Consider the following 21,125-nt stretch of genomic DNA (forward strand, 5'->3'; position numbering starts at 1 on the left):
TTGTATTTATTATTTTTAATTTATCAGATTTGAGTGTGTGCGTGTGGTTGTACATGCCTTGGCTTATATATGGACGTCAAAGGACAGATTTCAGGTGTCATTTTTCTTTTGCTAACATGTAGGTCCCAGGAATCAACCTCAGTTCACCAGCCATGGTTTTCTTTATAAAAACTATAACATCTTGTCAAAAGCAAACATGGCCACTTCTCCCATTCTTTTTTTTTACTCTAAAATGATGTAGGAATTCAATTATAACTTAATGAAAAATATCCATTGGTGTACCCTTATACTACAAAGGGGTCCCTGTTGCCTACTACTGGAAAAAACTCAGTGGTTCCAAAAGCAAAACAGAGTTAAATAACCGTGAGGTCTCAAGGAACAACCATGTCTATACTAGGACTTGATTCCACACAGGATGTCTAATGTCACATCCGTAAGGACCTTTATCCAGACTGCCTATGATGGTGTCATTTAGTAGCACGAGGTTGTTCATGGTTTTAATATGAGGAGTTTAGCATGTTATTCAACAATGGAAACTGCAATATATGAGCACTTGCAAATTTCTGGTTTATCAGTTTCCTTTCTCCATATTGCTAATTATCAATGCCAGCTAAAACATCACATGGCTATCTGAGGTTTACAGATGAGTATAAACAAAACTACTGTTGTGGTCTGATATGAGACATCTCAGCGCTCCACTGGGCCAGGCAAATAGTACAGTTTTTGTAGACGTAAGGAACAATACCAATACCATACCTAGGAACTTACATGGGTTACATGAACTAGCTTCCTAGGTCTTGATATAAAGCTGAAATACTAGATAATACACATAGTAAGAAACTATGCCACCTTTAAACCCAAAGCTTTATGTTTTCTCCAAAGCCATAATTCTTTTTATGGCTTCTTTCCAAAAGAGGAAACTCTTTTTCTTATATAGATCATAAAAAACAGAAATATATTTTTATAAATAATTTAAAAATTTCAAGGTTAAAAACCTGGCAACCTATGGGTGAATTTTGGTCATATAAATAATTGATCCCTGCTGACTTTGAACATTTCTAGTTCTCTCTTCTTTAAGATTCTTTAAGATTTAGAACATATGCATTCCTTGAGAGTTTGGATTAAATTCTTGCTCTGATAAAGAACTTGAAGTACATTCTAAAACTTAATTGGCCCACGAGTTATTAACTCTTTGAAGCTATCTTTTATATATAATAGTCTATCTGAAAAAAATTAACTGAAAAATAGTACAGGATTAGATAATAATGAAAACGTTTTAGAAATGCGGTGAATTTAATATGTTATCTAAAGTATTTAATCTGGTAAAGTCATCTTAATATTTGTATAGTGAAAAATTGTCTAGACTATTTCTCCTTGTGTTTAGGCATAAGTAAATAAGAAAGATGTAAGGGAATAATAAAAGTAAGAAAAGATATGCCAGAAGAAAGACAGATGTCTAAAAGAGAAAGGGTTTTATTTAGGCTGATTAGGTAATGGTGGGCATGTTTGATTTTCCACAGATGAATGGATGAATAAATTATTGCATGCATATCCTAGATTTATTCAGCTTTTAAAGGGAAAGGGAATTCCTTTTCATTCTACAACACAGACAGTCCTAGAGATCATGCTGCAAAATGACATAAGCTGTTGACAGCTGTTGATTTAAAAAATGTATTCCATTTTGTCTACTACTTTGTGTGCGTATTTATGAAAGTTCACACGTGCCACTGTGAAGATCGGAGGAGAACTTCCGGGAGCAAGTTCACTCCTTCCATAAAAATGGAACCCAGGAATCAAACTCAAATTGTCATGCTCGGCAGTAAGTACTTTTCTGACTGAGTCATTTTTGCCAGCCTTGGTTCTGATTCTCAAAACAAGGTCAGCGATCACAGAGTTCAAGTTTGATATTTTGTCTGTGTGTTGGACATGTGGATCGGTTGTTATGTGTGGAATACAAATTGAAGAAGTAAAAACCAAAGTCCCTTGGGAAAGTCCTGGAGGATGACTAGGCAGAAGCAATGAGGTGGCTGAAAGGAGGGGCTAAGCGGAAGGGGAATTTGGCAGGATATTAATTCATATGACTCTGAAGTTCCTCTTCAACCCTGATATGCAATGACTGCGTGTGAGGAAACTAAAGGACTAGTCAAAGCTGAGATTCCCTCGGGATATAGATATCTGGTAGATAAAAGAATGACTCACAGGAGGCTGTGTTCTTAGATTGTTTATAGTGTGCCTGAAATAGAAGCTCTGTTGCTTCGCTCAGAAAATCTGCTTTGGAAATGCTGTAGGGATATATTTGGTTTTGGATTTCTCTTTCAGGACTACTAACGTGAAGGAAGTGCTCTTGGTGCGATGTTCTTCATGAATAGAAAAGTGTTTCTTGTCGCTAATAATTTGAAGGAATGAGATGAATTAATAGCTAACTCAGCCTAGACTTGGGACTTCAATTTTTTACTTCTTCAATCCTTATTCCACACATAACAACCGATCCTTGTTCAATCAGTGCACCCCTAGGATGATGTACGGATCCCACTGCTGATCCCCTCGGTGTCGACAGTGATGAGTCCAGTGAGTGTTGGTGCAAATTCTTTGATTGAAATATAACAGAGTTCTAATAGAAAAATCAGATGTAGCTAAGAAGTGAAATAATGCTCAATTGTCTGAGCACACCACCGACCTACAATGGCATCCACCACAGCAAACCAATCCTGAACACACGACTTTAAAAGGAGCAGCATAGAGATCCAGCACTGTGGGGCTCTAAGCTGTTGCCCCTGCTTCAAGTCACTTTGTGGAGAAGGAAAATGACAAGTTCTTATCTCTGACTGAGTTTCATCAAGAACACAGAACTGGTCAAACTTGTCATAACTAGTTTTTGCTTAGTTAGACAGATCCAAGTTAATACTCTCTGGAACTCCTTGGAAATTTCGACACACATCTCTCTACAACTTCATGTACTTTTTTTTTCCTTTTTTTCGGAGCTGAGGACCGAACCCAGGGCCTTGCTCTTGCTAGGCAAGCGCTCTACCACTGAGCTAAATCCCCAACCCTCTTCATGTACTTTTTAACCCAAAACTTAATACCTATTTTCTATTTCTACATTTACTACCAAAAGTAAGTATCTTATTAAGTATTTTTAATTCGTTTTTGTTACGGGCTGTCTCTAAGATTATTGTATCAGTACATGATATTAATGTCTCTTAGGCATTCTTACAACACCCTCAGTGATGACCTACCAAAAAATGAGAGGCTATGACTATCTTGGTATTCAGAGGGAAAAAGTCAATTCTCTCAGCCACTAAATTTTTAATATTTAAAAATATATAAATAAAAAATACATTAAAAACCAAAGTCTAAGCATCAGATAACACAGTCACAACTGTAGCAAAGTTAGTTTAAAAGAACAGTACTGTAGTCATAACCTGACGTGGTGAAACATGACTGTTAATCCCATCACTCCAGATACAGAGGCAGAAGGATAAGCTAAAATGACAGTTTGAGTCAACAGTGAGACTCTGTCTGTAAAAGCAAGCTTGGGCTGGAGAGAGGGTTCAGCATTTAAGAGCACTTCCCATTCCTGTAGAAAGCAGAAGTTTGCTTCTAGCACCCATGTCTGGCATCTCACAAATGCCTCCACAGGAACCAATGCCCTTTTCTGGCCTCTGGGGTCACCCACATCATGTGAATATACAGTAGAGACATTAAAAAAAACAACAATAAAAAATTAACACATAAGGCAAAGTATTGTCTAATACTCTTGCTCTGTGCCACTAATAGTTTCAAATAGTTTCTAAAGCTCTGATCTGAGGCATTTGTTAGATGGCTCTCTGGTAATATAAAATTTCAATCTGTCTTTAAATAGAGAAGGGAAAGAATTCTTACCATCAGAATGAGTTCACGGAATCACAGAAGGAGGTGAGAAACTTAGGCAGTAAAACTCTGATCCCTAAAGACTATTAGAGCACAACCTGAGAGGGCTTTTAAGTGGAAGTTCCAGGATCAAAGATTCAGTTGTGCAATGGTGTTTAGTTTTGCAGAATTCTCACTAATTTTATTGTAGTTATGCTATGGAATCCTGTGTGTTACCTTGACTTGTCTTCACATGCAGACAAGTTCAGACTAAGAACGCAAGCCACATGCCTCTAAGGCTAGAACTTTACCTTACACTGACTCTTAAAAATCAAATAGCCACATTTATATTGGGTTTAAAGACTCAATGAAAACTTACTAAAAGAGTGACCAATAACACAAATATACTTTAATATGATATATACATAGGTATAAAAAAGTAAAATCATGCATATAATGGATAAATAAAAATGAACCTCATTAATAACAATAATTTCTTGTTCATGAAAATCTTTGCTTCCCATTGAATACTGGATTAATTTTTTAGGTTTAGTATTAAATTGTCAGGAAGCTACTGAACAAAGGAGGACTTAATTCTCTTATTTACCCATATACCTCAACTGTCCTAAATACTGTCAGAGGAGATATTTCTATTCAATAAATCATTGCCAAATGAATAAAACACCTGCCAGTTAAAAGTGCCAATGTCAAGTCAAATGCAATTGACCTTATTATGGGATTGTAGATTATAAAATATTTCCTTATGTATAATAAGATTTACATAGTTTGTTCAATACATAAATAACACACAAACACACACACAGACACACACACACAGACACACACAGACACACACACACACACACACAAGAAGCCCACATTTCAGATTAAAGTTATTACCTGGAAACTGCGTTAACATTTCTTGTTAGTTTAAACAAAAATGGCAGGACAGTAATCCTAACCCTTGAGAGGTAGAAGCATAAAATTTATTGCAATATCGAGGTTAACATGGCCTATGGAGAATGCCAGAGATACATAGTGAGAGCCAGTCTCAAAACTCCCATGTATGCAAATATCCACATGCCTACATGGACACACTCACACATAGACACATACATATCACATAGAACTTCATAGTTTAAAAAACTCTGAATGATAGATGAATATTTCAGTTTCATTTTCATATGTCAAACACACCACTGATTAAATTTATTGTATGTCGATAAGTATTCAAGAATTTTGCAGCTATATTACAACAGTACACTTGAGCATGAGAAACATCAAATCAGTCCCTCGTATGGTTTAGTTACATGGATGTCTTCCTCTCTTTTTCTAGTAGAGTTGAGATTTACCTGTGTATTGACTTTTAACCAAGACCATAATACTCAGTGTTTGTAATCTCCAACTTGCTTTTAGTCAAAGGAAGGCCAATAAGCAGTGAGGAGAATTAACCTCTTCCTGACAGCAATCTTTGTAAGCCACTAATTTAACCCACAGCCACCTCCTTCTACACCATCTGCTATATTCTCAAGCTTGTGTTTTCACATAAGAGTACATGACATGAATGATGATCTAAAGTTGATGCCCAGTAATATCACATGTAAGACAGCAAATCATTGAAATATGGCCAAAAATTATAGCAATTCATGGAACTTATGTGTCACCACAATAATGCAATGATCAATAATTTTGCTTAAATGCTTCCAGAAAGGCTTCACAGTCTCGGAGACAGAAGTAAGAGGATTATACGAACAGAATCTAGGTGAAACTCCATCCTCACTTTGTGTTTAATACAAGGAAATGCCTGGAACTATAGGTGCACATAATCATATTGCAAGTAGCATATGTTACAAACTATAAAACAGAGTCTATATACATATATAAAGGCTTTATATTTATAAAGGATAGACAGAAGATAGAAGTTATGCACATATATAGATGGACATATGATAAATGCTACAGACATAAAGATAACTGAGTAAGCAGAAAGACTAACAAATGATAGAAAGATGATTGCCCATTAGTTATACTGCTAGGCAATAAATCATCCAGATTATAATTATTTGTTTACCGTGATTTCTTTCCTCTAAAGACTAGGTGTCCCTCATCGAACTGTTTTTTTTCATGTATGTGTTCCCAGCAATAACCGAGTTTCCTTTCCCAATAGTTGGCACCCCATAAAGGTTTTGGGACCTGGAGAACCTGGACCAACTATCTTTTTATGGCATCATTCCTCTTAATTAATATTTCTAGGCTTCAGACAATTTTAGTCTAGCTATTCTAGACAGGGCCACAGTTACTCTGAAACTTGTCTCTCAGTGTCATTATGAATTTGTGGCCTATGCTTGCCTCACAGCACAGTCATTTTGGGCTACTGTTAAGACAGCCTGCCCATTTTATAATCTTGAACTCAATATTTAGAAGATCACTAAATGCTGATGTACTTCTTACAGATCATGATATGTTTTATTTCTTCTAAATTAGTTAAATTGGGAACTATTTTGAATGTCAGGTAGCAAAAATAATAAGTATAATTGAAGCAAATAACACAAACAATAAATGAACAAGCCGAGCCCAGAGACTAAACCAGAAGCTTCCTGAGCACCACTTAATACTATCTTCCCTCTCCCTCTTTCCCAAAAGCAATGATTATCCTGAACTGAGTGTGTGTATTTGCTTCACCAAAAGATCAAAATTTTATGGTCATAAGTAAATGATTTACATCATGAGTTTATATGAGGGAATATCATCTCCCATTCTCAACAATGTCATGGTAATAAGAACTCCCTTGAAAGACATTTCCCAAGCTACTACTGTACTCAGAGAGGATGAAGAGTTTTTTTTTTCAGACAATGTATTAGGTACTGAAAGAGACAGATCATTGGGCCCAGCTATCACTAATTCAAACCACTTTATTCCAATAGACTAAGAATGTACAGTCTGGGAACACATAGTCTTATCCAATAGTTTCAAAATAGGGCTCAGTTTTTTAAGAGCTTAGGCCCTAGATAACATGCATCATAAGTCAAGTCTTCTTTCTCACCTACAAGGAAGGACAAGACAATCATAACACTTTCAGACTTGTGCAGATAAAGTATATTCATTTCTAGAAGTTACGTGGAAGACTACCTTCACAGACTGGGTTCTCAACCAATGGCTGTGTTTACTAATGCGTAGGCCCACAGACAATATTTTATAAAAGGCACTGTTCATCATCTCTAGCAATTGTTCATCTACATGTATTGATTGAAGAAGAAGAAGGAGGAGGAAGAAGAGGAGGAGGAAGAAGAGGAGGAGGAAGAAGAAGACAGGGAGGAGGAGGAGGAGGAGGAGGAGGAGGAGGAGGAGGAGGAGGAGGAGGAGGAAAGGCAACAGCAGCAAATGGTACAACCTCTGGCTCTATGGTTTCCCAGCAGTTGCCCAAAATATTGCTGTTAAAAGAAGAACTGAGACCATCTGGTTCTTAGAATTCTTTTATATGTTTGATGCCTTCATGAGCACCTAACAACATTCTATTGGTGTTTCAAACACTGGAAATGTAGTAGGGCGGATCCAGAGAATTGCTAAAAATCACATTAAATACTAGGCTCACTGTTGCAGCAAAATTTGACTAATATTCTTTATCAAATATCTTATTTTTTAACTCTGATATTCAACTTTCTTACCTAATAACTACAAGCATGGACACTTGCCTTTTCCTCATCCTGTTGCTGTGACAGGGAATAAAACTATTTCTTTAACAAAACTTTGTGGAAGTGGAAGTAGCATCTGAATATATATATATATATATTTTTTTTCAAGATAGCAGCTCTCCTATAAGACTGCTAAGCAGACATGCTCTAATAAGGGTTGGATCATGGGAGACTTGAGCCGCCAATTTAGATAGAGAAGTATTAAATGACCACCTTTTCCTTCGTGTGCACGGTCCACAGGCCACTAAGGGCAGAGGCTGTATGGAAACATTAAATTCACTATGACAGATTTGAAAAAGAAGACACGAAATGTTCCTCCTTTTCAGAATATTTTAACTCTCTTCAGAGGAGCACTGAGTGAAACAGAGTGTCGTAAATTCTCTGTCTAAATTCCTAGACACAACAGTGACAGAACTCACGTAAATATTTCTAACCTTGCAGGTCAGATCACGGGAACTCATGGAGTGATGTGAGAGAGTTTGGCCAGCTGCTGACCACACTCAGTGCATGAAATCAAATGTCCATCTCCTGGCAGATCAGCATGAGAACCCTTTTTAGAAGAACTAATTGCTAAAATGTGTCACAGACTTCAGGCTCTCAATTTTCCAAAAACATGTAACACACTAATTCTTATAAAAGACAATGTCCCTGACTGAATATTGTTTCAACACTTCATATATGAGTGACTGTACCTTTCCTTAGGAGGAACACTATGTTCACAATAGTTTATAGAGTGCAGATTTCCATTTTTATTCTAAACCTATGAAATACAGGACAGTTTTAACACTCGTATCAATTACACTTATCTTCCTAAAGCTACTAGCTTATTTGGTGTTCAGCATCAATTTCTGCTTTGTAGCACATTCAGTGCTGAGATGGTCTGCACATGCTCAGTGCCTCTAACCCTGCAAGGTTAATGCCAGCAACTGGTAATTGTGAAAAAGAAAATAACCGAACAGCTTCCTGACATAGTATGTGTTTTTGTTGTGCTTCCAATTTTGGGAATGCAATAATTTCTAGCTAAAGTAACAGTCAAGTCTAGAAGTAGTTTTGGATTTCCCTGTTTAAAGGTGAACTTCTTGCTTTTTGATGCACCAATAACTTTGTTAACTCTAGAAATTAATGATGATATTATTTATCAGGGATGACTTTACAAAATGTTAGGCTCTTCGATTAAGTATTCTACAATCAGTTGATTATTGATTATTTCTTGGTAGAATTCATTAGAAAAATCTGAAAGTGACAATAATGGATTCAAATCACACTTGCAGTACAAATTACTCTCAAGCACTTGAAAACCCATTTCAACCTTGATTGAGTGATTCTTGATCTCTGCTTATCTCACATGGGCACGGAACCCTAAGCATCTTTATGGCATGTAAAAGGTTACGTTTGAAAATCTTATATTGCAAATGTCACATTCACTTCCAGAAGGCAATGTGCAACAGTATGTGACAATTGCGAATAAAATGTTGAAACATGTTTTCCTTTTGTTTTCCTTTACTCGTTTCTGTAATACAACACTGGTTACTGGAAAATGCCTTACAGCTTTATTCAAAACACATGTTCAAAGATTTGAATGAAAAAAAACCTTTGCCTCACTCTGGAACATCTAACCGATATATCACTGGTGCACTTTAATTTTTTCTTACTGTCAAGAACACTTTTATGTCTTTAAGATTTATTTAAACTAGTTTATTATATAATGAAGCTTGTCAGATCATAAGAACAAAGGCAAACAAGATGTGCTATATCAAAGTATAACGTTTAACATATAGATTTAAGTATACGTATCAAGTGCAATGCAATCAAGTGAAGTTTAATCTGAAAATGCAAAGGGTTCAGATTATTAAAGCCACATCTGTCCTTTGAAGCACAATTTAGACTGTTTATCAAAAATCTATGTGTAATTATTCTCTCCCACCCTAGACTTTGGAACAACAGCATGCTTTTCATAATAACTTTTCAATTTCACTTCAGATGAGATTTTTAAATACTTAACCACCAAAGAATACAGGAACGCAAATGAAAATTTAAATATTTTTACAATGCATCATGTTGTAATTGCTATGTTTTGTTGGTAAATCAGGATAGTATTTCAAAAGGCCTTTTTTCCCCAGAGTATAAAGAAAAAAATCTAAATGCCTTTGAAAATCAATTCAGCATAGTCTGAGAATTAAAAACGTGTGCTTAAGCACAATATTAAAACATTTTTTAATATAAAGTTTCAGAATACATCTGGGACACTGTTTTAGCCAACAGAAGCCATTAAAAGGACCATGTTTGCTGGTTCATAGTGATCACTTAGTTCTTGGGATAGAGGGCAGAGGTGTGAGTTTTAAGGATTTGAAATGATCACATTTGAAGTTTGTATAAAACAGAAGTCTCTTCGGATTCTCTTATGACCTTCGTTTCGATTTGCATACAAATGTGGTCTTACATGTTCAGTGCTCATGTGTGTTTTGGTGTTCTCCATGAATGTGGTCTTCCCAGTGGAAGCCACAGGAAACCACTGGTGTCATCCTCATCAGTAATATCTAGCTCATGTCTTGAGACAGTGTCTCTCTCACTTGTAGATTCCCAATTAGGCTCCCCAGTGATCCAAGGATTCTCCCATCCTCACCTTCCCAGTCCTGGGATTAAAAGCAGGAACTATCATGCCTGATGGTTTCACTTGGGTACTGGGATCAAAATGAGGTCCTCACGTTTGTGTGACAAATGTTCCCACTACATCATATACACATCCACCACTCTCTATTGGACAAGATGTTCTCTATGAGACCACTGATCCTGGCCAGTATCAGGCCTGGGTACCTAAGAATGAAATTGCGTGCTCCATTATAAGCCATACTTAATTTTTGTCCAAGAATATAATATTTTACTTTACTCATAATAACTGAATATGGCCTAGAAGCTTTAGGCTATAATTAATAAGAATCGACTCAAGATGAGAACCCATTTAATCTTAAATTACAATTTTTCATATCTTCTATAGTTTCATTATAGAACAGCAATAATTTATATATGAATTAATTGGAATCTGATCCCTATAGTGAACCTTAAAGCTTAAAATATGAATTTTAAAACTCCTAACAGTGGAGAAGCAGATTGTAAGGAAAAGTGAAGACCCACCACTGTGACTTTCAATTATGAAGGATTCTTACAAAAATATAGTTACCTGCACAGAGGCAAAGCTTGTATCATGTATGAAAAATTAGCACAGAATTCATAAACCTCCAAAATAAACAAAAACTTCACATTATTTTTTTTAATATTTAGCATTATTCTAATTTATGCATGTTCTTTCAGGAATCATGGATCAGGTGAATATAGGCTTCTAAGAGAATTTCTACCTAAGGCATGAGAGCACAGCCCAAGTGCTAGTGTTTACCAAGTATGGGTGATGCCCTCAGCTCAACTCCAAGTACGCAAAAAATAAAGTTTAAGGTGGACTTGAAAACCAACTTGTCTTCGTAACGAATTTACTCATCCCTCTGTGATTTCATAGGTAAACAAGAATACTGGATAACAGTATCTAGTCTAATACATTTTCAAAAGTGACACCACAGACTGGCTGACTCCATGGTATTATAAAATACTTAGATCCTCCTCGGAAAGGAAACTGTAGATGAATAGAAAGAGGATGCCTTTCCCGAAGCAAGTGAGAAATCTGAAGTAGCTCTGACACCCTATCACGGGAGGGTTTAGATGAAACACTGTGGAAGTTCAGCCAGAAGAACACTCAGTATAAAGAGAGCTCTGTCCTCAGGACATAGCTGAAATCAGCAGAACCCTCAAGACACAAGGTTGCGGACCTAGAATGGCTCTCGCTAGTGCAGGCACAGAAGGAGGAGCAGCATGAACATGAAGAGGGGCCAGCTAGCTGAAGGCATCCACAGGCATCTTGGCAGTCACAACTCTTTTCATTTCACTCCCATTTTACAAATGCCCGGAGGCATTCTTTGCAAATTCTAAAAATAAAGCAATAAACTTCAATTCATCAACTTTCATAATATTTTGACAGATTCTTCCAACTTTAATTTCCTTTTGTAATGGTAGTGTGATTAGCATTAGGTTACATGGCATGGTTTTGCCATAAAACGTTAATCTCCAGAGAACTGGTCCAAAATTATGTACTAGTTTAATAGACCTCCACTCAGAATTAAAAAAAGAAAATCATTTACTCATTGTAACTGTATCCTCTAATGGTTAGTGAGATCTCATATAGACCAGTATTGGAAATCAGGCTTAAATATTTTAAAGAAATTTTGGATGTTATTCCCATAACAAGTTTGGCTTACTCAACCAATGTCATGTTTGGAAAGGAAAGATCCAGAAATTATTATCTTAAAAATTGGGGAAGTTACAAAGATGAAAAAAAAAACAATACGAATACAAAGTTACATGATAACATTATGTAGAGAAGTGCTCTTGGCCTTTTTTGTTTTTGTTTTGTTTTAATTAAAATCTCCTGCCCACAGAAGGCAAAATTTGGAGGGAAAAAAATCAAATAACGAACCCCCTTCAAGACAAGACTTGTTTTAGGACCCTGAAGAAGTTAATGGAGAAAGCACTTCAAAGCAGAGGATTTGTTGTTGTTAAGTGTCCATATCTCCATGACTTTCACCCCCAATATAATTCAATTATTCTGAGTCTGTGGGACTATTTTTTCCTGTTAGGCTCTCATATGTTATATCTTATCGTATCTTAGAGCCACAGCCGTGAATAAGAGACTTTAAGTGAATAGGCCAGAGAGAGCATAACACTGAAAATGAAGTTAGCAGACATAAGTGGAAAAGGCAGAGCATGATAGCTTGCAAATTATGAAGTCACTAAGATAATACCATTAAATATAATTTCAATATATTTTACATTATGTTCTATATATTACTTCTGTGTAAAACAAGTAGCTTTCATAAGGATAAGAAATTAATCTCGGACACTAAATTCCTTAATGCTCTTGTGTCATGTACTCTCCCCTACCTCAACTCCTAGCAACACAACACACACACACACACACACACACACACACACACACACACACACACACACAGTCTATTATCTAAGTCCAGAGCTTTAGTAACCATTTCTTCAACAGTCTGACCACAAATGAGATTCTTTCTTTGTAGGCAAGATTATCTCCTCAGCCTGAATTTAGCCTTGGGCACCACAGTAAATCATGAAGGTATTTGCAACATTGTTCTCCATAGCTGCTATATTCTGGAGCTTCCAGGTCTATGGAAATTCCCCATGAAGAGTATTTCTTGTTGTCCAGTATTCATAGGTCAAAAATGACACAGGACAGCTCAGTTTTTGTTGTGGATTTGAAATTTCCCAAGTAATAACAGCACAGGCATTATTGTAACTGTGGCCCACCAAGAGCCCTGTACAGACACACTGTATTGTGATTCATGTTTCTGAACACTAAACTTCCAATTATGTTCAAAGGATCAGATGCCCTGAAGTTTATTTCTGACAAATCATCCGTTTTATTGTTTTTGACATAGTTACCGACTCTGCTTAATTAAAAAGTTTATTTATGTAAATGGGACATTTGCTTAATCTGATCCAGGATTTTAGGGGGGGGGATACTTTGGGAATAAAAGCAATTCCCTTTGAATATGTGAACAAATGAACCTGGTCCGACATGAGCATTCATAAAAAAAAAAAAAACTCCCAGAATTAAAGGGAGTAATGATGAAAATTTAAAAAAAAAATGGTGGGTGGAAAACTGGGCATTTTCCAAACTCTGGAAAAGTCATTTAAATGTGTGGTTACTCTATCTGAATTAGACACAGTCTCTTAAGGACAGTTAAACCCTAAGCTAAGCAAAATACAAGGGTCTCTGAAAAAGTTTTATAATCCCAATAGCAAAAACCCTGAATAGACAGTAGAAGCGTTAATCTTAGCAGACCACTGGATTTACAAGCTAGAGGAAAGTGCTCATTACACCGATGATGATGGCTTTTGCCTACCAGAGAAGTTCATATGCACTGGGCAGACACTGGGGACCATGCTGGAAGGGGCACAATATATTACTCAATTAAAATGTATTGGATTTCATGTAACATACTCATGCACACTAAACCCAATAAAACTCACAATTCACAACACGAAATAGTGGGGCATAGCCCAAGGTTCTTCTTTACAGGTGTTTAAGAGGCTCATTGATTTGCAGCATGCTGCACACTGACAGCACAAACACAGGGTTTTAAGGTTAAGCATTAACCAGAACTGCAGCAGCTGGTGGGAAGAAGGGCAGCGGTTGGTTGTGGCTCCAGTAAATTGGCTAAATGAGAGTAAATGTTTTCCTACTTATGGTCTTATCCATGTTTCCTAATTGAATATAGCAAAAGTCATATCGTCAGTTCTAAAGCAAAGGCCATTAATGGTTGACACTCATTTATTTTAAAACCAACCACTGAAACACAAAATATTATGTTTTTGACAGAATTCTAGCTTAACTCTTTTGAAAAGCCTTTGGAACTGTATCTGTCTCAGTTGGTCATGAAAGGCTTAACACACACTGTTCCCAGGCCCACCCTGCACATGACTGGTCTTTGACAGATCAACTATTTCTATGGTTAGACAAGGAGAGAATGTCAAAGGACTGCCTCTTGACTCCATATAATACTCTTAACAAAAACAAGCTACATTCATTTCCAGAACTTTCAAAGTATTTATTATTTGCATGCATACTTCACATCTTTTTAATGTTCTAACAACACTATTTTGCATTTATACTCTTTTTACTAAATTTAATATTCTTATTAATTCTTTGAGAATTTCATCTGGACCTGACAGCACAGAGGTACTCATGAACTCATAGCAGCTGTGGTTGTTGGTGCAAGGCTTACAAAAGTCAAACCTGTCAACATTCTAGCATGAAGCAAGGAGGGACTCACAAGCCGTCACCCCTAGGTGAGTGGCTACTGACAGTTGATTGCCCCTAGAACAGGAAAATCAGCTTAAGTTTCTGGTCCTTGGAAAGGCTACTGTGGTCCAGTGGATGGTCTCACAACTATGAGTATATGAGCAGCATAAATTCAACATTCTAGATTACTAAAACAATAAATAAATAAAAGATAGAAAGTTGGGAAGGGACAGGAGTTGGGAGGGTGATCTGAAGAGCTGGGGGAAGAGTGTGGGTTACTATGATCAAAGAGCACTTCTGATCTTAGAATAGAACGTTCTATGTATCATGGATCTTAAATTACACTCACTTCAAACTCACTGTCCTTCCCAGTCTTTGACTAACACATGCAAATTAGAAATTATCAAATATGTAGTTTAAATGATTCCATGCAACAATAGATACCCATCAAATTTGACAAAATAGAGTTTTAAACTTGACTTAATCACTTTAATGTATGTTTAACAGTACAAGAATCTAGTTAATAGATTTGCTTATAATTTTAAAAATTATTGGTGCATAATACGGTTAAAATATTATTTATGAATATTACATATGTAATATAGACAGAAAAATACTTGGTAATATTATCAGACTTTGGTTTGAAGAACTGAATCACTTTTCTTTGTTCAGTTAATATAATTTTATGAAAGCCACCCAATTAAATTCTGTATCTTAACACTATTTGGTAAAATGGGAGACACTTTCTATTTTCCTTTACATGATCAGTATATGTCATTTGAGAAAAAATAAATGTTATAAAAGATTGACAGTCAGCTGCCAAAAAATAGTTAATGACTAAGTTACCTGAAGCTCACTACACTATAAGACAGGAAAACAAAAACAAAAACAAAAGAGCAAAAAACAAACAAACAACAATAACAACAACAACAAACAAAACCTTAGGTAGTCTGAAGGATGTTCCTATTTTCTGGAATCCTATTTCCCTATATTAAACATTCTTTGAGATCAAGTTAATCCTCAACCTATACTGTATCTTTAATATGTATTTCTAGTTATGGATTTATAGCTTCCATAGCCAACAATGCTATACATGAGGACCTTCTCCTGTGTATATTACCTAAAGATATGGCTGAGTAGAACTACTGTCTACAAAATTAGAAGGCATAAAGACACTTATGTGGATGTGAGGCACCTTTATCAAGAGACAGAACAATCTTTTTTCCCAATATTTATCTAACTCTCCTTCATATCAGAGAGTTTATATTCCTACATTACTTACTTCTACTTAGAATGACTCTGTACTGTTTGCGTCTCCAAATTCTGACAAGAGCAGTAAGGAAAGGCAACAGGGAAATCTGAAGGCATCATTAATTAAAGCATTCAGAATGATGGCTGATCTTTTACTCATGTTGACCAAATGGTTTATGCTTATTTCAATCTTCTGACATCTATAATCCTTAATTAGCATGTAACCAATAAAACAGCTCATTTCCAAAGGGTATTAATTGCTACATTATGGCTTTGCTTCCTATTATGGTTGTGCAGAGCAACAACCATAAAAATCATGATATTTTTTCAGCACAAAGGGACAGTATATGTTAGCCATGATTCATGTACGGTGTAAAAGTGCTATACACTGGTTATGAAATTAGCAGCAGCATGAATGACTTTTAAGGCAGATGGGAGGAGATTTTGATATAAATATTTGATTATAATATTATGTAAATTTCTAATAAAGAATGAGTAGTAAACAAGCCCATTCAAGTTCGTCTTCCTTGTGAAACCTGCATTTTTTGTTTTTATACCTGCTTGGTAGAACTTTAAAATTCTTCTTGGAATTTATTATAATTTCAAAAAATACAGAGACCTGTCATGATTTGTCAAGACTGTAAAGAAACAGTTTAGGTTCAACGATACATGGAATACAACAAATACCCATTTTCTCAGATAACGGCAATCTAAATTTCATTGTTTCTAGTTTAATAATACAGGGAGATTATTAAACAGTAATGCATGGATTATATTGAAATGTGGGCATATTTTAGCATTGGTGTCTCATCTATTACAAAGAAATACCATGAAAACCTTATAAGAAAAGCACATCAATGTTTCAAATAATGCTACATATTAGAAGGTTAATTCAGAAGTATTCAGTGCTCCAATGAAATGTTATCTATGCTTCATTTTCCCTCCAGAATTCTCCTATATGATACAATCTAGATCAGCTACATTTAGGATATATTAGAATCAACAAACAGCAAGATATATGTCACAGACTTAAAAATGTGAAGCAGTGCTAACTGTAAAGAGATGCTCAGAGACGCTCTGCCACAGCCTGGCAAATACAGACGCAGAGGCTCACAGCCAACCATTGGACTGAGAGCAAGGTCCCGAATAGAGGAGTTAGAGAAGGATAGAGGTACCTGAAGGGGTTTGTAACCCCATAGGAAGAACAACAATATCAACATCCAGACCCCACAGAGCTTCCAAGGACTTAACCACCAACCAGAGTACAAATGGAAGGACCCTTGGCTCCAGCAGCATATGTAGCAGAGGATGGCTTTGTCAGGCATCAGTGGGAGGAAAGGCCCTTGGTCCTGTGAAGGTTTGATGCCCCAGTATAAGGGAATGCTAGGGCACAGAGGCAGGAGGGATTCAGTGGGTGGGTAGGGGAGTCCCTTCATAGAAGCAGGGGGGGGTGGCAAAGGAGGGTTCCAGAGGAGAAACCAGGAAAGGGGATAACATTTGAAATGTAAATAAAGAAAATATCCAATAACAAAGATTCTCAGAATATACATACATACATACATATTCTGATATATATCTTTTAATTATTTAAAGGCAAAGAAATAGCACAATCAGTCTTGAACCTGATGTATAAGTAGCTGAAAAACAATACTTGGCCAAAACTGAGCTCAAGTTTACACTGGTTGTTAGTTTGCACATGAAAGTATCAGATTAGGATTTGCTTCAAGAGGAAAAATGGCGGCTCTGACTCTGGAGGAATGGCCAACAAATCAGTCTTCTGTGCAACATATAGCCCGTGAGTGACTTTTCCTTTGCCCTAGAGCATCTATTTCTGATGAAAACTATCACAAACAAGTAATTCTAATTGAAAATGGGAGAATCGGACTAAAATTAATTTCTGCCAAGCCAGCAAACTTCTTGGTTTATCCCAAGTTTGCAAATTCGGGTCCTCAATATTTGCACAAAATTATCAATTTTATAAATGTTTGAGTTTCTAAAGGACCAACACAGTCAAGAAAAGACATCTTGATAGTTGACACAATAAGGCTCTTGATTTCCATACAAAGGCTTAAAAAGATAAAACTATATTATAACCAATACTCTCGGAATAAAGTCTAAAAAGCACTGAACACATTTATATGCTCACACATTACCTAATTAATAAACATATTACATATATAATAATTGTTTCATGTTTTATCTTTCTCAAGAACACAATAACTAGAGCTATCACTGAAAATATCACATCTCACTTTAATATTTACAGTTTCCATTACAGAAATACACTAAAAACACATGGTTACTATTATCCTGGTTTCTATAAGAGAGAGAGAGAGAGAGAGAGAGAGAGAGAGAGAGAGAGAGAGAGAGAGAGAGAGAGAGAGAAAGGAAGAAAGAGCAGTTCAACGTTTAAAGAAAGAACTAAAACCATAATTTTCTCCCCCATTCCTAGTTTCGAAATTACATATAAATAAGGTAACTAATCCAACTGGGTGAAATTTTGGACTAATCCAACAAACATATCATAGAGAGGTGCAGAGGAGTACAACATAGGAGAGGACAACAATATCTTATAACACGCGCGTGGCATTGTCACCATAAGGTCTGTACTGGGAATGAGCAGTCCCTTTCATCCTAAAGAAGTTTGCATCCTGTTTTAAGCCACACCTATATTTTTTCTTCAAGGGGAGGTTTTGGAGGAGGCTCTCAACTATTTTTTGCTTCTGATTGTTCAGGGCAGAGAAAAACACTGAAATAGAGAGTCTCACAAATGTCCATCTTCAGCACAGCTCGCTGTGGTAGTACTGTTACCCACTTCTCCAAGTTACCGAGCACTAACCCGAGGGATGAAGACTTTTCATCTATATGTTTGTGCTTACTTACAATCTTTTCTTTCCTTTACCATCTCCTTCAGGAATGACAAATTCTACCCAGTATTTCTCATGCGGGATTCTTCATCCATTCTACAATTGTGTCCTTAGCAAGTTTATGGTATCAGATTCCCGTTTCTTCTCACCTTCCTGCCTGGCCATTCTGCTAGCTGTGAATGAGATATATATGGTGACCCTTATGTGGTTCACAATTTTCTTGAATAAGTTACAGGACATTGATATCCTAAATATTCCAACTATCTCAATTAAAATTATTGATCATTATTATAAATAGTATCTAAACGATGCATTAACTTATATTTAATTGTTACATTCTCCCTACTTATTTTGGGGAAAATAACATTTACATACATTTATGTTGTCTGGAATCAGTAATGACAGTGAAATTCAATTAGCATGTAAAGCAACCAATATTATTTTAAAATATTTTGTGTGTACGTGCATTGGCGTATATGAAGATAACAGTGAGTGTGGACATGCTCATATGTGTGTTTGGAAGCCAGAGAACAGCGTCCTTCGGAGTTCATCAGATACTGTTCTAATTTTCTTTGGCTCTCTTGGAAGCCAACCTGGACAGCCAGTGAGTACCAAGTTACTGGTGGACTCTGCATGCAGAGCTAGGATGGGCAGCATAGAGCACCTACTCCTACCTTTCTTTGTTTCTTCCCTTCTCTTTCTTTTTCCTTTGTTTTCTTTTGTTTGTTTTCCCTATTTGCTTTGAGAATTGAATTCAGGTCTTAATACTTGCATAGAAAGCACTGCACCAACTGAGTTCTATCCCCAATATTTTATTTTTGAATATTATTAGCTTAGCTTTTTTGTGTCATATCCCCAGTTTACAAGTTATTTTTCAACCAACTATAAATTAAATCATAAAGGTGGTACATATTGCTAACCTTTTACATGGTTTGGGTCTCAGAGGCTTAAATAAAGACATTTAGACTTTCAATGTGAGAATAAAGGATGTTTTTGGATATTGCACTATAAAAATGTCATACACCAAAACTCCACAATTTTGAATCTATATGTGAACAATTAAGGCAGGATTTTCAGACTTTTTTTTTAAAGCTACCTAAAAACACTTAAAATCAACTACAATTCCTTCCATATTCTATCTATTTATCATTAATGAATGAATCCTTAGCAATCCTCTTGATATTACTCAAGCAAACAAAGTCTCTGGTGTATACACAGATCCCGAGGAAACGTGCCTTGTAGTTCATTTAGGAGGCAAAACAATGAAGCAATGTTCTTGCTTGCATTTTTCTACTCAGATTGTATTATTAGCTTTAAGTATGATGCAATGGAGGTGTCCTGGATTTTCATCTGCCCAGAATAAAGACGTCTGTAAAAATCAGACAATTGAACACCAATCCTAATTCCATTTAGTCGCTAATTTTACTCTCTGCTTTATCTACAGCTTGTAAAAGACAGACTAAAAGCACTTCTCTATACACCCCTTAGCATAGAGCCTAGCAGTAAGGAAATAGTAGGGCCGTGATTAGTGAGAAGCTTTAATTTTAGTAAAGGATCTAACATTAAGGTGAATACCATGATGTCTAGACTCATACTTTATAAAGGGAAATCCCAATCTATAGACAATGCGATGAGGATGGATTATGCACGTAAGAAGGAACAATGATGGAGAGACGGTGGTTAAAGAGCTGCGTGGCTGATCCTTCAGACCATCTGGGTTTGATTGTGCACCGTCACATGTTAACCCACGATCTTTTGTAATACCACTTCTATAAGGGACACAGTAACTTCTGTTACCCTCCATAGGCACCAAGCATGAATATGGTACAGACACACATAGAAATACATATAATACATACAATATTTATGCATACATATTTTGCAAAGAAGAGGAAGAAAAAATCACCTTAACAAAATGTGGAGAAATAAGTTATGCTTATTTTTAATCTGGTGATATTTTCCTTATTCATTTATTTATTTATTTAAATCTACTTAATTCTATCATAGATCACAAAACTAGCTGAAAGATCCTGTCAAGTTAAAAGCATCTTGTCATATTCATTTTTTTCACATAACCACTCCATGGAAGAGTTGTGCTAGAATGGATGCACCCGTAATATAAGGAACATTTCGTACATATGAATGCATGTATTTTAAAATCTATTCACTACCGAATTTCAACATAGAAGACGTCTATAAGTGATCATACTTTCATGAGATGAAACTTCTGAATTGTCAGTTGAGAGTAGTTAGCAGAACTTGTCGTTGAATACATTTCATGCTAATGAATTGATTTAAAGATGAACTGGGTTTATGTGCATGTTAGCCACTGAAATAAATTATTAGCATTAATTAGGTAAAAGTCTATTACAAACATTTAAATACATTTTATACTAAAATAGCAAGCGCTACTGAGCTTTTTTGTCATTACAGAGAAAAACTGTTACGTTAAAGTTCTCTTTTGTATGTGGTATTTGGTTTCCCTTCCTGTAAATGAGCTGACACCCTTTTCAAGTATCACATGACAAAAAATTTAGGAAAGTAGCTGTTTGGCCACTAATACACATGGATAGATTTGAATTGCTTACTCAC

At 36.0% G+C, this 21,125-nt stretch overlaps 2 protein-coding genes across 32 annotated transcripts in view; one reads left to right on the top strand and one right to left on the bottom strand.

Moving 5' to 3' along the window:
- The window catches only part of Trps1 (transcriptional repressor GATA binding 1), a 226,572-nt gene that overhangs the window by 45,274 nt on the left and 160,173 nt on the right, over positions 1-21,125 (bottom strand).
- The window catches only part of LOC148004790 (uncharacterized), a 139,167-nt gene that overhangs the window by 1,768 nt on the left and 116,274 nt on the right, over positions 1-21,125 (top strand). For 4 of the 16 annotated variants that reach the window (XR_015625515.1, XR_015625507.1, XR_015625504.1 and 1 more), the window contains exon 2: positions 2,320-3,114. The exons of 3 other annotated variants lie outside the window; for them this stretch is intronic. Coding sequence is in view for 2 of the 13 variants with exons in the window: in XM_087559762.1 (XP_087415888.1) it covers positions 1,715-1,819 (105 nt within the window). In the remaining 11 variants the exon portion in view is untranslated. Of the gene's footprint in view, positions 1-1,714; positions 1,820-2,319; positions 3,115-7,071; positions 7,234-7,982; positions 9,667-21,125 lie in introns of those variants that run through there. 9 more of the 16 variants (XR_015625512.1, XR_015625505.1, XR_015625513.1 and 6 more) reach the window with 6 other exon arrangements.

Source organism: Rattus norvegicus, chromosome 7 (assembly GCF_021556685.1).
Source record: "Rattus norvegicus strain SHRSP/BbbUtx chromosome 7, alternate assembly SHRSP_T2T, whole genome shotgun sequence".
NCBI lineage: Eukaryota > Metazoa > Chordata > Mammalia > Rodentia > Muridae > Rattus > Rattus norvegicus.